At 35.7% G+C, this 20,858-nt stretch overlaps 2 protein-coding genes across 2 annotated transcripts in view; both read right to left on the reverse strand.

The window, feature by feature from the left end:
* Positions 1-20,858, reverse strand: part of LOC118645412 — a 392,632-nt gene that overhangs the window by 208,341 nt on the left and 163,433 nt on the right. The window lies entirely within an intron of this gene.
* On the reverse strand, positions 7,151-9,045 carry LOC118645214. Its single transcript, XM_036285861.1, has 3 exons — positions 8,561-9,045; positions 8,276-8,443; positions 7,151-7,425 (listed from the first exon to the last, which is right to left on the reverse strand). The coding sequence occupies exons 1-3, from the start codon at positions 8,897-8,899 to the stop codon at positions 7,291-7,293; spliced, it is 642 nt and encodes a 213-aa protein (XP_036141754.1). The 5' UTR covers positions 8,900-9,045; the 3' UTR covers positions 7,151-7,290.

A 20,858-nucleotide genomic window follows, 5' to 3' on the forward strand; every position in this document is an offset into this window, starting at 1 on the left:
AATTCACGATGAAAGAATTAAAAGACTCCGCGAGCGGGAGTTGTCGACGATTGAGGTGAAAATTAAATTAATCTATTGATTAAACGGATATGATCCGGGACTGTGGGAGGAGCTCAAGGCGCGGCGAGAGGGTACTACGCGTGCAAGCGATGTGCCTGTTTCCGGATGGGCGTCTGCCGACGGGAGACGGCGAGGATGTTGAGAGGCCGGAAACGGATAACGAGACCGGAATGAAAACGGATGTACAAAAGAGCGGTGCAGCGACCGATAGGTCAACGACGGTGAGGCCGAGAAATACAGGGCAATGAGGATGGAGCTCGCGTTCTTGCATTGTGAGAAAGCGCTTTGGAAGAGAGAGCACCGATTACTCCCGCAGGAGTTGGAGATAGTGCAGAATTCTCCTGCAACAACGAGCCTAGTGACCGGAGATAGCGTCCATTTGATAGCTAGCGGCGCTAAAGGTGTTACTGCCGGAATTCGACGGAACGGAGAATGCTTTTTGGAAGTGAAAACAGCAATTGCAATTATTGAAACAGTCGTATTATTTGGATGAGAGTTTGACGCGGGTATTAATTAGTTTACAGCTGAAGGGATGTGCACTGTCGTGGTTTCACTCGAAGGCCAAATACTTGACGTTAAGTGTGAAAGAATTGCTCGAGGAAATGGAGCGGATGTTTGGTGCGCGGAGGAGTAAGTTAATGTTGAGAAGAGAATTGGAATCCCGGGTTTGGAGAAGGAACGAATCATTTTGTGATTATTACCACTTCTATAATATACTAGACTGCTAGGCTCGTTATATATTCTCCATTTAGTGTGTACCCGAAAAGTATGTACAAATAGGAGCTCATAGGCGATAGACTGAATTACCGATTGGAATGTGGCTAATATTTTATAGTCCTACGACTATGGATTACTAGAGGAGTGAGTGAGATGTATGATACAATATATATATATTATGTGATTATGAGAGCGTTCTCCTTGGACGCTTATGCGTGCTTATGCGTTAAACGTATCATTCTTTCTTTGCTATTGTAATATAAAAGAAAAAGATAAAATGACAATAATTAAGGTATGTGATAAAAGGCTGCCCAAATATATATATATAAGAAAGGGTATACATTTCTTTTTGTTTAAGTATTAAAACTAAAGGACAAATAATATAACCTCATTTTAAGAGCATTTTTGTATAAAATAACTTAATATTAATGATATTTATTAGTATTATTAAGTATCATTCTTTAAATATATATATATATATATATAAACATTTTAAAAATGTCAAAAAATTACTCGTAGCAACTATATATGACATTTATTGGCATATAATATATATGTACATATACATTCCACTTGACGAACAATGTACATACATAGCAGATGACACATTCCGATCGGTTATTCAGTCATGTACAACATGTACATTATATACTGGTACGCCTAGGGAATCAAAGTTAGCAGTCTAGTATATTATAGAAGTCTGTGATTATTACCATGAGAAGATGATCCGCGCTAACCGTATACCGATTGCTGATGAGATCCTGAATTATTGGATTGAAGGTGTGATAGACCTGCGATTACAGAATCAAGCCCTTAATAAATTATCGAATGGAGGTCGAATTATTGAAAGCATCCGAGAAGGTTCAACCGGACTTTGGAAGGTCAAGCGACTTTAGGACGAAAATAGAGGGAGCGAGATATGGTAGCGAGAAAACGAAAGGTCTGCCAAACAGAGAAAGGCCGATAAGGTGTTACAGATACTTCAAAACGGGTCATATTGCATCGCACTGTAAGCAGACGGTACTGCGAAGAACGTGTTTTGTGTGCGAATCAACGAAGTACTTGACAAGAGAGTGCCCGAGGAGGATTCAACCCGCATGGCCGGAGATGCCCAATGATGCGGCGCAGGTGGCGTCAACGAATGTTGTGCAACTACACTTCTCGCAAAAATTAAAGGAACAAAAAAATTTTCTAAATTTTTTGCCAATTTTTAACAGGCTGTATTTTAGTAAAAAATGGTCGTACAGGAAATAAAAAAACATAGCTTTTGAAGCTTGAAGACTCTAGTTTTAGAATTTTTTGGTTAAAAATTTTTTTGAGCACCGGTAGCCATGCAATTCTTGGATAAAGCACGAAGAAAAAATTTTCAAAATTTTTTACATTTTTTTTTCGCTCTACGGGCATGAAAAAAATTTTTCGAGCTAAACCAATGCATAGGTCGCATAGCCTGTTCATTCAGCTTCAATTTGCTTTTTTCGGAAGTCAGATACGACTATTTGTCTTCGAGATATCGAATTTTGAATGCAAAAGGACCCTTTTTCACTCAACTGCCGATATCTCTGAAACTACTGGTCGCCTAGCGAGCTGACGAGCGGTTTCGTTTTCTGCAGAAAATTTCCTACAAAAATCTGTCATGATTGATTGAAAAAAAAATTTTGTTCCACCTGAAACGGTAACGTGAAAAAAGAGCAAAAAAATGCCATTTTCCCCTTTTTTGGTAAATATAATTACGTTGTTGATGCGATGGTTGGACTCGGGATTACCTATTAGTCTCGTGCGAAGCGACGTGATTCCCAGTGATTCGGATTTGACGCGGGAGGAAAGCACCGGTCAGGTGGTTTTGTGGAATCAATGGCTCGCGATGGAGAGTCGATGGTGTGTTCTGTGGTGTCTTGTAGACCAGCGGTGTGTGGCTCAGGATGAGGTTTTACGAGATGCCGAGCGATACCATAGTATACAGCGTTCTTCTGGTGAAAGATTTACTGGGTTGTAGTTACACGTTACTTTCGGAGAGACTCGAAATTACGAATGTCGAGGAAGATTAACCAGCTATCACTGAATATAGCGATGACCTTGCTCGTTTATGTGGCCAGTTGAAGGTCAATTTGGCTGTAGAAAAAAATGCGTCCGTGAGAATTTGCGAAGCATATGAATTGAGGTACATCGGAAGTTTTTGGGAGAAAAAATGTATACCTGAGTTTGAGATGGTCATTTCGCTCAAACACGAACAAATCTATTAGTTTAAGGTTATTATACGTGAAGGTTATTATACGCGGATAAATAGATTCTGCGAAAAATCTTACAGTTAGATGATCTGTTAGACAGAGCGATTATCCGATCCAGTTGCTCGTCGTACGCAAAAAAGATGGTAGCCATTGGTTATGTGTGGATTATCGCGAATTAAACAAAATTATTATACGTGATAATTTCTCAACTAGTCGACGACTATCGCTTGCGAGATAAAATATTTTTTTATCCTATATCTAAAAGACGGCTTTTATCACGTGAAAGTGAGCGATGCATCTACAAGGTATACACCGTTTGTAACACCGCTGGGACAATTCGAGTATCTGCGTGATTTATCAGTAGTGGGAGCGTGAGAGCGATTATCCGACCCAGTTGCTCGTCGTACGCAAAAAAGATGGTAGCCATTGGTTATGCGTGGGTTAGACCGATACTCGCAATTTATTCACCACAAGCAGAAATAGAGTTGCACTGTAACGCGAGCGCCAGCAGTTTTGGCGGTATTTTGCTTCAGAAGCAAAATGATAACACATGGCGCCGGTTTCGATTTGGAGCCAGCATACGACGTCCGCGGAATCAAGATATTATAGCTTTGAATTAGAATGCCTTGCTGTTGTGTATACGTTAAAAAGATTCTATATCTACCTCGCGGGGCGAAGATTTAGAATTATTACGGATTGTGACAGTTTCCGACTGACGCTAAATAAAAAGAACACGAATCCGCTGATTCCGCGCTAGGCTCTTTTTCTCCAAAACTTTTTAAATAAAAGACAATATTTAAACTCTTATATCACGTCAAGGTATCTGCCATTATAAGAGTTCTTTTTTATTTTTTTGTTTTTGTATTTTATCTTTTTTTTACTTTTATTATATATATATAATAAAAATAAAAAAGAACTCTTATAATCGCAGATACCTTGACGTAATATAAGAGCTTAAATATTGTTTTATTATTTAAAAAGTTATAAAGCAGTATGACAAAATTCTGCTATTTTGTAAATAATTTAATGTAATAATATAAAAACTTGTTAAATAATGATACAGTCATACATCAAGTGCATAATATTGCTCTCTTGTACATCCATGAATTTTGTAAAGATTTAGTATTTTTGACTCTTATAATAAATGTTATAATAAATTGTGATTATTGAATGTTTAATTTGACCTCAAATTCGTGTTCCGCGGCCCAAAAAACATATATGTACCCATTTTGAGGTAAATATGTTTGATATCATAGGCGAAAAGTATCATTTGATAGCATTTTAATACTTTTGACGCTCTATTCCTATCCGCCATTTTGTATTTCAACTCTATATCGATAATGCCGCAGCACTACGTCAAAGAACAAACCTTAATGAGTAAAACAAGCCAAATAAACTTAAAATCGGTTGAGAATTGCACTGTCGGTAGATTTTTGTCCAAAAAATGAGCTTTTTTTCTTACTGTGAGCCACGGCGGCGCGATGTGAATTATTATTTTTAACCATGTTCCATCAGTTCGATTGATTTGAAAAAAAATGTTTTAAAGAAGAAAATCTAGAGATGTTTTTGTGAAAATATAAAAGTGATATCTCAGAACTATCACCTCCCCAAAAATGCATAAAAAATTCAAAAATTTTTTTATCCACAAAAATTACTTAAAATTTTGTTAAACTTGTCTAAACGATGTTTACAACATATTTTTTTTTTCATTAAAATCGGTCCAACCATTTTCGAAAAAAACCACCTTTCTTTATTTTTCTTTCCCCCTCCATAACTCCCCAAAAAATGCAATTTTGTAGCTAATATTTGGGGAAGTTTTACATCTCAAGGGTGCCGACTAATGATATCAATTTGAGCTCGATTAGTGCGGGGGCAGATTTCACCTGCTTATTCCGCTATGCCCTTTATTTAAGACACCCTAACAGCACACGGAGATTCTGAGAACGTTCTGAGAAAATCGCAAAAGTATATTGCGTATATTCTCAGAACAATCGCATTACTGCGATTAACCAAGTACATTCTGAGAACGTTTGAATGTCCGCGGTACTTTCTCCCATAGAGTGTCGCTGCGAATGTCTATAGATTGACGCAATGATGAAAACGGGAAGGTTTCAGTCGATCACTTATACACGCACACATTTACGCAGTGGGGCGCGCGCGCTTATACATATAGATTAGGATTAGGGTTATTGCGCGTTCAAGATGACAAAGCAGCTAGCCTACTCGCCGAGCGATTAAATATGATTTTTTCTTATAGATCCAATTAATCACATATTCAACCACTCGGCGAGCAGGCTAGCCGCTCTGTTAATTTTGAACGTCCATTAATTTGACAATTTTACATTATAAATTTGTTTTTATTGTAATGTGAATAATTATATGTATTAACTTAATTAAAGTACAACTGATTGAAAAACGCTACCGACAGAAAAATAAACTGATCGAATAAAATATTCGCACTCGGTACAAAAAAAATATCGCAAACAAAAATAAAATTAAAAAACAAAAAAACAACAAAAATAAGTATTATAATAAAACATGAACTTAAAAAATTATAAGAAACATTCTCAAACGATGGCACCTCTTTTTTACGCAAACGCATAAAAACGCAACTTTAAAAAAAACTACGAAAAATTCTTTGCTATTGTTCATCAAGTTCTTCGGCGGATTCATTTGCGGATTTTTTATTTCGATTTCTTTCTCTTTTTTCTCTGTCTCGGTCTATTTTTTCTCTGGCATGTATCAACCAAATTTTTATTGGCTGTGAAATCTGGTCGTCTTTCACACTTGTATGTGCGTTTCTTATCACGCCTGTAAAAATAAATTTTTATATTACTTTATTATTTTTTAGTTAATAATAGAATTATCTTTACATCACAAGTTTATAATTATTATGTAATTTTAATTAATAAGTGTAATAGTTAATTTTATTTATATGCACATATAAATACAAGATTATTAAGAAATATTGATATGTCACTATTGCATATATAAATCAATAACACAGGCATACAAAAAAAAAGGTTGTTCCGGCGGACTAGACTAGTCAATCCTTATGTATTTCGACCCGCTGAATCCGAATCTAAGGTCAGAATTGCAAAGTTAGCTCGCATTTTCTAATCTCAAAAAAAATTTTTTTTTAAATATTGGTCCGGTGGGCCAGACTAGAGATACTATAACAGAGATTCGCCAATGTGCCGTCTGGGGTAAAACCGGATATCGGATGACATTTTCGATAGCGGTTTATTTTGATTGTAAATGCAAGAATACAATATATATATATTTTTATTTGTAGTTATTGATATTTAATAATCGTGAACAAAATAAATATTAAAACACAATATATTTAAAAAAAAGGTTTAGGCATATTTCATTAATTTTCCCATGTAAGGTTAAATAATATAAATTGATTATTAAGAAATTATATATTATTATATATAAATACATATTATGTTTATATACACATTATGTATTATAAATATAATTTAAGCATTGTATTTAGACTCAAAGAAAAATATGTGCAACCTCAGGTTTCTTTCTGATTTTATATTTTATTTGGTAGACACGTAGACACTCTGTTTTCTTTTGACAGGTGACAGGTTAGGTCGGCTAGGCTTTCTCTGTCAGTTATATCTATTTTTCTCTCTCATACTTCCGGTTATACCCCAAGCGACGGAAGCCAATTAGAAATCGTTAACGCATTGGCGAATCTCTGTTATAGTATCTCTACGCCAGACTAGTCAATTCTTATGTATTTTGACCGGCTGAATCCGAATCCAAGGTCAGAATTGCAAAGTTAGCTCGCATTTCCTAACCTCAAAAAAAAATTTTTTTTTTAATGTTGGTCCGACAAACCAGACTAGTTTATTCTTATGTATTTTAACCCGCTGAATCCAAATCCAAGATCAGAATTGCTGAATTGGATTCGGATTCAGCGAATCAAAATACATAAGGATTGACTAGTCTGGCCCACCGGACCAATATTTAAAAAAAAAATTTTTTTGAGGTTAGAAAATGCGAGCTAACTTTGCAATTCTGACCTTAGATTCGGATTCAGCGGGTCGAAATACATAAGGATTGACTGGTCTAGTCCGCCGGACCAACCACTTTTTTTTGTGTGCCTGTGTAATTAATGTATACATATTTTGTAAATTTAATAAATAAATAAGTAATAAATAAATAAATACAAAATTTACAAACATTTCTTTCAAAATTGGAAAAAATCTTAGTATTTTAGAACATTAATAAGGAAAACTTTTTTACTTATTTTGAATTACTTGGCACAAGTTTAATTGAGAAAAATTGCTCTTTTTTTTGCACCATGCCAGCTGAACAGCACCGCAACTTCATTTGAGATTATTTGTCTCATTAAAGATAAACACGAATGTTTATAATCTTGCCCTGTTAAACGCGCTAATTGTTTGATTTAGAATAATTTGGAATTATTATACCTATGTTCCAAATATAAGCAATCGAAAGTTTAAGTAAATTTTTTTTAAAGGCGTCATTTAGGCGTCCCTAATTCAACAAGTGATATTAATTTAGGATTTGCAATTCTTAAGCGTCGTTTACAATGGCAGTAGGAGTAGTGGATTAAAATTGGAAGGTATCAGAATAAGCTGGTTTTCCAATGTAATAGGGCATGGACTAAGACCGTAAGCAAAATAGTTGAATCTCATTTCCTACGATCTATTTCTTTACTTTGCTTACGGCCTTAATCTACACCCTATTTCACCGGAAAACCAGCTCACTCTGGCGACTTACGCTACCCTGCTGCCATTGTAGACAACGATTTGAACTATAATCATAAACTATTGTGTCCTTTTAAACAGAAACTTTTTAATATTAAAGTAGTCATTACCATTTCATTCCGATAAAATGTGTGACGGCACGCCACAGCGCGACGCGCGCACGCAGCGTCCGCGGCCGGGTCAGCGGCCCCAGCGACCGCAAGTAGTGCGCGCGGCCGCCACTAGGCGAAAGCGCGGCGCCTCAAACTCACAAGAAGAAACATAACATGGGGTTTACATAAGGAGACCATTCAGGTCGAGGGATTAAGCCAAGCTTCACAGTATAGCGAGCTCGCAAGGGCCTATACTAAACTAGTTTTTGGAAAGAGTACCTACGGGCTCCGGTGTTCCTGACATTCGGCACGGGCGAGCTCTCTGGTACTTCGAGGAACTCCTCCGGGAGACACCATCAGGCGCAGCCTTATTCTTCCACGACCGGGGTCAACTACCCCGCCTAATTCTTCCACGACTGAGGCTAACTACCTTGAAGGCAGAGAGGCTGACGACAGACGCAACCGGTACGAACCATCTTCCGAGAGGGGCCGACGGCAGACACAACCAGAAGGAACCATCTTCCGAGTGAGGCTTACGGCAGACGCCACTAAGACGACCTTCTTCCGAGGCTGAGGCTGCCGAGGAAGTCATAACCACCTAGAAGCCACTCCGAGCGGCGCCTACTCCTACCAAGTCCAGAACGAACCAGCTTCCGGCTACCTCAAGATCAATTACACACTGACGCATTAACAAGTGTACTTAGAGAGATCAAATATATCCGATACGTTTTATTATTGTTAAAAGGGGGCCTTCTGATTGACCAAACCTAACCACGACTCCTCCATAAAATGCATCATTGCCAAGTTTTATTTCTATGGCTTGTAATTCATTTTCATTTTTTAAAGGTAGATCTTGAAAAATGTTTATCTTTTCCTGTTCTTTATCTGGCTGTATCGTATTAGATATCTTGTCTAAGATTTGTTTTAATCGTTTTGCGACGTTACTGATTTTCATTTCCAGGTGCTGGAATTTTTGAATGACATATCGTTCAAAATCAGATCCTACAACACATTCAAAATACATTAATGCGTGGATACATATGTGTGTATACATATGTGTGTATATTATTAATGTATCCTACATTACCGCTCAAAAGTATTTGTCCGCTGTCTTCCTTAAGTAAATGATAGAAATTTAAAAGATTAATAAACAATTTAAAAACTGAAAATTGGATATAATATCAAAAATGTTTGATAGATTAAAATTTTACATTTAACAGATCTAAAAAAAATGACAGAAATAGAACAGAAATTAAACATAAAATTTATGTAGGAATCAGAGCAAACAAATATTTTGAATCCAAAACGCAAAACGTTTTAATTATTATAGTTTTACATCTTTTAGCATGAATAATACCTTTGCTAAATGCGGCTTTATGACTAAGGATAACCTCTTAATCAGAAATTTTACGAAGTTGTGACAATGTGTCACTAAGTCCCGGGCCGACCATCCGCCCCACCACGGGACTCGGCGTCTACGGACGCCCCTCCCGAAAGTCTAGTATCCCCCGTCGGGAACCGATCCCACCACGCTGCTGGGAGCGCGTGGGGATCGCCCCGACGGGTATAAAAGCCGAGCTCGATCGGGATCGAGCACCAGTCCCGTCCAGGCCTGCCAGATTTCCAGATTTGGTACCAGCATATACTAGAAAAAGTTGAGAGCTGACACAGTCATGTTTTAAGTGCCCTTTAGCGCCCTTATGACATCAACGACGTGGACATGTACTACGTAACCAATTCACATTAGGATCAAGGAGTAACACATATGTGTAGAATGTTGGTTCCATTCCGTAAAGAGTAAAAAAATTAATTAATTTATTAATTAAAACAGATATAACATAATTTAATCTTCTATTTTCGCACAAATCGTAAATCTTTATAAATTAACAGTTAATTTTTTGAGGAAAAGATGTACACATTGGCCAAGAGTAGATTTCTATCATTTACTTTCTTTCTTTTCTTTATTTCTTTATTTAATAAATGTTTGGAAATTGTGCATTTAGTCGTTTACGAATCGTTATCATTGACATTCTGCAACGTGTTGTTAAATAATCGTCAATATACATATTATTTTATTTTAATACTGTATATATTCCTAATTCTAATAGAGAGCACAACAAGAATATAACTATTAGACTGAATACAATTTTACAACATTTTATTTACAAAATAATAACAATCAGTAAGAGTTAATTTAAAAAATTGTCACTTTTTTATTTGCATTAAATCACAGAATTATTTATGAATAATTTGTTTTAGATTATATATTAATGTAATTGTGATATTAATATACGCGCGCGCACACACACACGCACACACACGCGCGCGCGCACACACACACGCACGCACACGCACACACACACACACACACACACACACACACACACACACATATATACATTTAATGTATAAAAAAATAAAAAATTTGATTTCTATTTTAAAAATATGCCGGTCTTATAACGTAATTATGTTAACGAACGAGACAATAATAAAATTGAACAAAGTGATAATAAAAGCGTGCAAGGATCCATCCGATCATGGATCTTCGAGATTATTTTGCATGATAACTTTGTGTTATCGCAAGGACATTTCGTGCACAATAGCACGGAACGGGACCAACATTATACAGATACGCGTTACTCCTTGGCCCTAACGTGAACATTGGTTACGTAGTACATGTCCACGTCGTTAATATCATGAGGGCGCTGAAGGACATCTAAAACCTGGCTGTATCAACTCTCAACCTCTTGTGGTATAAGTTACCCCCTCCACGGCCAAAACGTGGTACCAGATCTGGAAATCTGGCAGGCCTGGTCCCGTCCTGTCGACTGAGTAGGTCTCCGGACCACTCTGACGCCCGGTTCTCGCCGGCATTCGACTATCCTCGTGTCCGCCGACGGAGCAGGCCACCTGGCCGCTCTGCCGCCCGGTTCTTGCCGGCATTCGGCTATCCTTGTCGCGCCGACGGAGCAGGCCACCTGGCCGTTCTGCCGCCCGGTTCTTGCCGGCATTCGGCCATCCTTGTATCCGCCGACGGAGCAGGCCACCTGGCCGCTCTGTCGCCCGGTTCTTGCCGGCATTCGGCTCTCCTTATGTCCGCCGACGGAGCAGGCCACCTGGCCGTTCTGCTGCCCGGTTCTTGCCGGCATTCGGCCATCCCTGGCATCCTCCACGGGGCCGGTTAGTTGGCCGCCCTGCCCGCTCGGTTCTTGCCGGCGAACACGGTTCGCGACCGCGTTCAAGGTGCTGCGCACTAGCGCGCTCCCGTCCGACCGACGACATTAGGTTAAGCTGTACATTACTGTATATACCCGCATAGAATAAGTAGCACATAAGGTAGCCTAAGGACTATGTAAGATAGAATAAGCATTGTAATAAAGGACTGTTAATCTGATATCGGTCTACGCAAGTTGGTTTCCCCCCTTCTCCCGAATCCTGGAATCCGGCGAGCCTGTCCGAGGCGATCGGGAAAGGTGAACCGTTACAAAGTTGTACAAAATATTAAAAAATATCGCGTAATTTATATTATGTAATAATTGTTTCGCTAACTTTATCCAATATTTTACGAAAATTATAAAGAAAAATTACCTTTATATTAATCACGCTTCAATATAATTAATTCTCTGTTAACATATATCACCATGCGGGCACATGCGGGTCCGTACTTTGTACCACTCCGTACTAAGAGGGACAGTAATGATTCGACGTATGCAGATGTCATTAGTATACGTACCGTTTCCGTATTTTGAGTAAAACCTGAGTATGTACGCGCGCAATAGAAAGGCGTACGTATCATTTGCGTACGTTGAGTACAACCTGAGATTATACGCGCGCGAAAGAAAATCGAATAATACTGTAAAAGATATACATATATTATAGCGATGATCTCAACATTCTACGATGATCACAGTACATTGAGTATTAAAATGGGATGATACGTAGGATATCATGTGCTGTTAGGGACAAACATTTTATTTTACAGATGGCTTTCGTTGGCCTCACGAAGCAATTTTATTGTTTTTTGAAATTTATAAAGATCACAAAAATAAACCAATCTGGCAAAATGTCAGTCAAAAAGTTTTGGAACATAGTTTCCTATTTTTTGCTTGAAAAAGATTACCAGGTAAGATTACTGGTATCCAATGCAAAAGCAAAATGGCTGGATTAAAAAACACTTATAAAAGTATTAAGGATCATAATGCAAAGAGTGGCAAAATCATCCTCGGACATAGCGATATTTTAATGTAAGTAGATGAAGTATATTTAATTATTTTTATTATTTAATTATTTATTTATAATAATAAATAAACATTAGAAAATAAACATAATTCCTAATTTTGTGCTTCCAGTATTATTTGAAACAATAGTGCATATATTAAATATATTTTTAATATTTTAGGTTATGGATAAAATATTTAATTAAAAACCATGGATATCTCCAATGTCTACATTGGGCAAACCAATTTTTGATATTGAAAATATAACAATCTTCTTCGAAAGAGATTTGCGGAATTGGTTTGTCTTTGATTCTTCTTCAACAAAAACTAGATTACCTATCCAACGTAATAAGTATTGTGTGTATATGTGTGTATGTGTATGCACATGTGTGTATGAATGTGTAATATACATTGGCGCAAAAAAAACAAGACAAAAATTTTGACCGAATTTTTAGACAATCTTCAAAGTGATGCAACTTTGTGAAAAATTATACAATTATTATATGTTTTGTATCGCATGAAAACCAAACATGTTTTTTTTAATTAAAAAAAGTAAAAGTTTATTATCATTTTTCACAAGGTTCTTGTTAAAATCTTGCTAATGTTAATTTAGATTCTTAAAGTTTATTCTTTTTTAAGCAATTAAAAAAACATCCCAGATAGCCAAATAAAGGCAACGTGTTGTTATTTTGCTGTCACTTATTCCCTATTAATTTTATCAAACTAAAGCCAAGGTGTTTCCTCAAATTGTCTGTTGTTCTGACATCATATAAAATTCTACATTAGAATTCAACAAACTGACGGCAAGTTGTCAACATGCATGCACAATTGCTGTCAATGTGACAAGTTTATTATTCCTCAATGAATGCACTTATAATTTTATAAACTCATGAAGGTTATTTGCTCTCCTGATGTTAACTTTGTTCCACGTTAAATTACAATGACAGCAAATTGTGAGCAAGTTCACAACATACACGCAGTGCATTAATTTGCCCGATATGCTTAATCTCGCTTGGCTATCTGGGATGTTGATACGATGTTTTTTGTTGATTATACACGAGTTTGAAATATGCATTGCATTTTAAGATATTTCAACGAATAAATACAGTATTTTTTGGATATCATGAAACGGTATTAATATGCTATTACACATTAACTTTATTGTTTAACTCAATCATATTGCCGTCATTAGAGTGACCCAATGTGCACCACGTGGAGGTTGACAATCGGATATTACACATTATATGAAAAGGGCTGATTTTTTAAGTAAAATTAGAATTTTTATTTTTTTAGTATGAGTATGTGTATATTTATGTGTGATCTGAGCAGGCTGCTAAAATGGCGAACCTTCTGTTGACTTCAGTAAAATTGGCGCGTCAGCTATCCGTTATATTCAGATTAGTAAGTGTAAATTTCCACCGATGAATTTTAGAGCCACATGATGTGCAAAATCCAACCGTCAACCTCCACGTCGTGCACATTGAGTTACTCTGATGACGGCAGTATGATTGAGTTAAACACGAATAAAATCAATGTGCAATATCATAATGATACTCAAAATTCATGATATTAAAAAAATACTATATTTATTTGCTAAAATACCTTAAAATGCAATGCAAATTTCAAACTCGTGTGCAATCAACAAAAAACATCGTATCGACATGTTTTTTGGGGGGAAATTGCTTAGAAAAGAATGATCTTAAAGAATCTGGTTTAATATTAGCAAGATTTTAACGAAAAACTTGTAAAAAATGATAACTTTTACTTTTTCAATTAAAAAAAAACATGTTTGGTTTTCATGCGATAAAAAAGGCTCACACTTAACAAATCAAACTTTCGCCTAGGAATTCTCAAAGTAGAGTCTTTATCCTTTAATTAAAAAAAAAATATATGTAATTTGATGACTTTTCGCGAAGTTACATTACTTTGAAGATTGCCTAAAAATTCGATCAAAATTTTTGTCTCGTTTTTTTGTGCTAGTGTATTTATTTTTTAATATATCATTGAGAGAGAGAGAGAGAGAGAGAGAGAGAGAGAAAGAGAGAGAGAGAGAGAGAGAGAGAAATTATGTAAGAAACAATTTTGGAAACATCTTGCTTGACCACATTACAATTGACAGTTATTCACAGTGATTAGTACTTAATTTTTTATTAAATTTGCCAATTAAAAAATTTTATAATTAAATTTTAATTAATTAGTGATGTATGGGCAATTGAATGTAACTTTAATATTGGTTTTTACTATTATGTATTCATTATATCAGTTTATTGCAATATCAGTTTATATTTTGCAATTATAGGGAAAAGGCACACTACATTGGAAAAAGTGCTCGAAGAAAATACAATTTTACGAAAAAAGATGCACGAAGAGACGATAGTACGACAGGATAAATTGCTTGATCTTTTAAGTAAACTGCTTGACGAATAATATAAAACTCACTTATTTTAAAAACTGATTATATTACTGATTATATTACAAAGATTGATTGTAATCTACATAGCGTCATTAATGCCTAGCCATACTAACTGCACTACTCCACAATATCTTTTTCTTTGTATATGGAAGCATGTGAAGAGAGAAAGATGTATTCTGAATTATTGCAATATGTGGGTAACGTGTGTGTATGTGTATGACACTTCCCACTTCGAGATATTCCACCGCTTGGAGTTCTTTTGGTCGTCTTGAAAAGGGTGGTTTGTCAGGCAGGTTTCCTCGTTGGCCGGTTGGCGTTACGGTGAGGCCGCGAACTCTTCGTAGAGCTTCTGCGGCTTTGCCTATGTCCTGGTGTGGTTGCCTCAGGACTTCCTTCGTGGTGCACGTGGAGTCGCAGGCTTATTGGAAGGAGTGCTGAATCAGGAAATGTCGGAACCACCTGGAGACTTTGTTTGGACGCTGGCGTCAGTATTAGGCCTGTTCGGCGTCTTTACCAAGCTCTGTAGGAAGTGTGGAGTCCAGTTCCGTTGAATAGGCGGAAGGTCCAAGCTATGAGCTTCCTGTCCAGTAGGTTCTCCCCAGGTCGAGTCGTGCTGTCCTCGTATTGGTCCAAGTCCGTGACAGCTTTGCTGGCCGTGGTGGCCGAGATGTCTTCCTTCGTTGTAATTGGATGTTGTCGTTGAGGCCCGTCGAGCGCACTCTGATAGGAGGCCCAGTTGTCGAGCTCACTCGAGGAGGGCTAACGAGCACACTCCCGTAAGGAGGCCTCTAGCCAATGAGCACGCTCCGTAAGGAGACCTAAAGTTACCAACTCGGCGGGCGCACTCCGTGGTGGAGGCCCGCCGTAGATAAAAAAGCTGAATCTAGTATTAGATTGTTTTATCAGCGCTGCGGGTGATCCTTATATAGCTGGACCGCTGCATCTTACTCCGGAGTACCCCGGCCGCTCTGTCGGTTGCGCCGTGCACTACTCGGCCAGCGAGCGCGTGTTGATAGACGCGGCGGCGCGCGGTGTGAGCAGTGAGCGATGGACGCAGCAGCGTAGGTGACGAGCGCGCAATAGCGTAGACGCGCTGACTGGAGTGGCGTAAGACCGCCATACAGTAGTATGGTCAAGTCATTATAGTTCATACTATCTATACACACAGCATCATTAATGCCATACTATTGCATTAATTCAGAATATATCTTTCTCCCTTCACATGCTTTCATATACAAAGAAAAAGATATTCTGGAGTAGCGCAGTTAGTATGTCTAGGCATTAACGCCGTGAACAGAATTTTCTTTAATATTACATAAAAAAGTTGAAATTTCTTATTACATTATAGATTATTAAAAAAATTTTCCTGTGATTAGAGATGTGCAATTTAAGAAAGAAAAAATTTTTTGTTTTCTGATAAAAATATGTATAAAAATATTTTATTGTTGGATTGAAAGTAAGTAACGTATTTTCCAAGATAGCATAGAGATTTGAAAATTTAAATTCCTAATTTTGTGCATGCTTCCAGTGTTATTTGAAACAATAGCGTTTATATTAAAATATATTTTTCGTAAAAGAATTTATTTTTATCGCCAATTTCTTTTCAAGATAAACCGAGCCAATCTTGTTGAAAATACGGCCACTCGAAATGGAGTGACATCTCACTTCTTATAAGAATGAATTTTTCGCTCGATAAGTGATCTCTTTATTTGACTGGAGTGAAGGTCACTTTTCTTGTAGCGAATCGTTCACCCAATTAACCCATTACTTCCCAAGCGGACATTTTATAGTCGATTGGTTTTCAGCTCAGAAAAGTGATGAGATCACATGAAAACTTAAAACAAAATATGCTCTTCTACGTAAAAAGAGTTGCTCTTTCAGATTCCGGGGTCAAAATTTCAAAATTTTTTATTGGAAATTAAATATGGCGGCTCAAAGTTGATATAAATTTTTTCATTGACTATTGACTTTTTATAGTAGAAAACTTCGAAAAATTTTGTCCATGACTGTTGTAAACGATTAAAGTGACGGAGTTTGCCTCTTTAAAATATAAACTATGATTATTAATTGATTTTTTTAAGTAGTTCAAGTAGTTCAAGATGGTGGATGCAGTATGGTGTCCAAATACATGGAAATCATATTTTATTGCGATATATGTGTGTGAATAGTCATTTCTCACATTTTCGAGGTCGCTGAGTACGAATCTTTGGTCAATTAGTCATTTTAAAAAATGGCAGATACAATATGGCGTCAGAATACACGAAAATTAGATTTTGTTGCGAACTATGTGTATCATATTACATCCGCCTTTCGAAAGATATAAATCAAACTCAAGATTCGTATTCAGCGACCTCAAAAACATATACAATTAGTACCCACGCACATAGTTCACAGTAAAATATGATTTTTGTGTATTCTGACGCCATATTGTATCCGCTATTTTGGAAAATAAAAAACAGACCCAAAATTTGTTCTCAGCGATCTCACAAATACATAAAATAAGTACTCGGAGGCATAGTTTTTAATAAAGTATGATTTTTATGACATATTGTATCCGCCATTTTGAAAAATGAGTAATTGACTAAAGATTGTACTCAGCGACCTCGAAAATGTGAGAAATGGCTATTCACACACATATATCGTAATAAAATATGATTTCCATGTATTTGGACGCTATACTGCATCCACCATCTTGAACTACTTGAACTACTTAAAAAAATCAATTAATAATCATATAATCATAGTTTATACTTTAAAGAGGCAAACTTCGTCACTTCAATCGTTTACAACAGTCATGGACAAAATTTTTCAAAGTTTTCTACTATAAAAAATCAATAGTCGATGAAAAAATTTATATCAACTTTGAGCCGCCATATTTAATTTCCAATAAAAAATTTTAAAATTTTGATCCCGGAATCTAAAAGAGCAACTCTTTTTACGTAGAAGAGCATATTTTGTTTTAAGTTTTCATCCCAGCAAACACATATTTTAACAGTTATATAACATTGAAGCATTAATGTATTATAACATCTGTTATATTTTTATTATATAACTGTTATGTACTATTTGTTTACTCTTGTTACATAATGCATGTTATACTCACGTAATGCAATATTTATATAACGCAAAATTATTAATATTATATCCAGCAAATAGCAAATAACATGTAACATGTAACATATATATATATATAATTGTTGCAACATATATTAATTTATAAAATGTTAGAAGAGATATATCTCTTACCTAATTAATAGTAATATAATTGTTACATACAGAATCTCTACTGGAATATTAATTGATGTGTACATTAATTATAATTATATTTCTTAATTTCGGAAAACAAAAATATCCCTCGTTTCAATTCTTCAAATAAAATATAAGGCTTAATACACACACACACACACAGGATTATGACCTCCCATCCCACATGATTTTTCGTAAAAGCGAAGTGAGAGGAAATTGGGGAAAAATATTAAGCCCTATATCCTATCCGAAGAATCGAAATGAGGGATATTTTCGTTTTCTGGTACTTCGTTTTCAACTTTGAAATTAATATAATTAAATGGAAAATGGCACCTGTAGCAAACCTGAGAATTTTCACAACCGCTGTTTTGGTGTTTACCGATTTTTGGAAATTTTAATTTGGCGCTCGAGACGCGGCCCATGTCTGTATCTCCTTCAGCGCCGCGCGGCAAGCGTTTAGGGTGCATCCTGGGGCCCGATTCTTGAATTTATTCGCAAGAGAAACGTATTCGCAAATTCTATTTTTACATAAAAATTGGAAATTTATTAGCTATCGTATGGCTTTTAACCAATAAACTTGCAACTTTTCTGTTAGAACGGATATTTGCGCATACGTTTCTCTGCGAATAAATTAAAGAATCGAGCCCCTGATGGAGAAGAATTAACGGAACGGAATAGAAATGGAATGGAAATATGGAGAGGGATTGACCAATCATTTCCCCTTTATAGCTCTTGCACACGGGAAGACGCGTAAAGGTGCCTTTTCACGCTGACGTTTGACGCTCATTTTCAGCGTCAAAAGACATCACGTGACTAAAAATAAAGATATCCATTTGTCATTTTTAGTCACGTGATGTCTTTTGACGCTGAAAATGAGCGTTAAGCGTCAGCGTGAAAAGGCACCTTTACGCGTCTTTCTGTGCGCAAGAGTTACGAAGGGGAAATGATAATCGATCGCCATATTGATCGCCGCTATAATTCTTTGGCCACGGCACGGTATACGGTACATACACGCGGATCGTGAAAACTCGTACGGCGAAGTCGTGTCTGGTGGTTTACGGCGCAGCGGCGTAAATTGCGTGGAAGCAGGAAACACGTGGGAAGGAACAACGCATAAACGAAGAGACAGGCGGACGAGCAGGCGGAGCAGAGGGTCCCGCGTGAGAATTCTGGAAGAGTCGTTGGCGCGCAAAAAACCAATTCTTGTCTCGAGCCACGAGCTTTTTTCTTGCCCACTGTTCCATTATTGGATCGTAAGTACACAATTATTGTGGACTGTGAAGTGCTGTATGGGTTTTGGATCTTCATCGAATCACAAAGTTCAGAAAACCAGGAAGTATAAATAATATTATTTATCAATTGGAAACATCACAATACTGTTTAAAATTTAATAAGGTTATGATAGCTTATGAGAGCTAATTTTTCGCAAGTTTTATTTATTTGTATAAAATAAATTTTTCAATAACGTTAATTGTAACTCGTTTAATTTAATTATTAAAGTTTTGTACGTAGTCCTTTCTTTATTAACTAGTTGATTTTATATATTTAATTTAATGGAATTTTAGTATAATTATATTCTCTCTCTCTCTCTCTCTCTCTCTCTCTCTCTCTCTTTCTCTCTCTCTCTCTCTTTCTCTTTCTCTCTCAATTAATATTAGAGTTTGAACGTTTTCGCTTTGTAAGCAAATTCTCAATTACCCAATAACACATTGTCAGTTTATTTGCATTTTCATACGCTATATTTTATACTTATTATTATTTGTTGCATTTAATTGGTATATCTTCTGCAGTACATTGTCAGTTCATTCACACGCTTAAAATTACTTGATTTGCATATATATTATTATTTAATTAATTTAATAATTGTCAATATTTGCATATGATTTTTGTTATTATAACATTAATATTTAACCAGTGAATAATGTTTCATTTATCGGACATTATGTAGTGTTATACTAATTCATTGTCAGATGTACTAATAACTTTTTAAAGTTGCTTATTTTAAGTTAGTTTGTATTTATATCTCATTTTATTTCATTCTTGATGTTCTTGTTGGCACATAATCTGTTCACTTCTTTGTTTAAAATAAATTATTTGTATGTATACAAAATTATTATTTGTTTTATTTAATTATTGATATTTGCATATATATATTGCTATATATATTTTTTACTGTTAGTATTGAAAGTAGTATTTATTTATGAGGCATTTTTAAATATCTATGCATATTTATTTGTTATGTATAGTATTTGCTTATTTATAAATATTCTTATATTAATTCTTTCTATCTAAACTACTTTTTAAGTACTAATACTTTGGTAACTTATTGTAATACTTAGTTATCATCTTGCTAATTAGTAAAGCTTAATTGTTTAATTTATTATTCTAATTTTAATAATCAACATTCAATTTCCAATATGCCGAAAACATACCACCATTTATCAAAAAGACGTAAAAACCAATTAATTTCTCATCATATTTCTCAATTAGATAAAGTAGCGACTACATCAAATGTTCCTAAAAAATGTATTGAAACTAATTCTAACGTAGAAATGATCTGTAATGACTCTAATTCAGAGGTTACAACATTTCCAAGTAAAACTTATTCCAATATCCCTTTCAGTAATAACACTTTGGATTCATCCAATAATATTCCAATTTTATCAATGGATAATTATGATTCTTCGATATCTAACAGTTTTGACATTTCAATTGAATCAAATGAAGATAATTCTTCATTATCTAATTTTTCTAACGAATTAAGCGATTTTGATAATAAAATTTCGGTACAAAATGAACAAAATTTTAGTTTACAAGAAGATTTGCAAATCTTAATTTCAGAATGTTGTATTCCTCAAGGCACTGTAGACAAACTTCTTTTAATTCTGCGGAAACATGGTCATGATAATTTACCTCAAACGTGTAGAACTTTAATGAAAACACCACGTAATACTTCCCAAAATATATCTTCTGTTAGTGGTGGAAGATACGTTCATTTTGGATTGGCTTCGGGAATAAATCGTTCAATATCAAAATATTGTAGAACCATGCCTCGTGAAGTAAAAATAAATATTAATATCGATGGTTTACCATTGAGTAAAAGTTCAAGTAGCCAATTTTGGCCTATTCTTGCATCA

The sequence above is a fragment of the Monomorium pharaonis genome, chromosome 4 (genome assembly GCF_013373865.1).
Source record: "Monomorium pharaonis isolate MP-MQ-018 chromosome 4, ASM1337386v2, whole genome shotgun sequence".
Taxonomy (NCBI): Eukaryota; Metazoa; Arthropoda; class Insecta; order Hymenoptera; family Formicidae; genus Monomorium; species Monomorium pharaonis.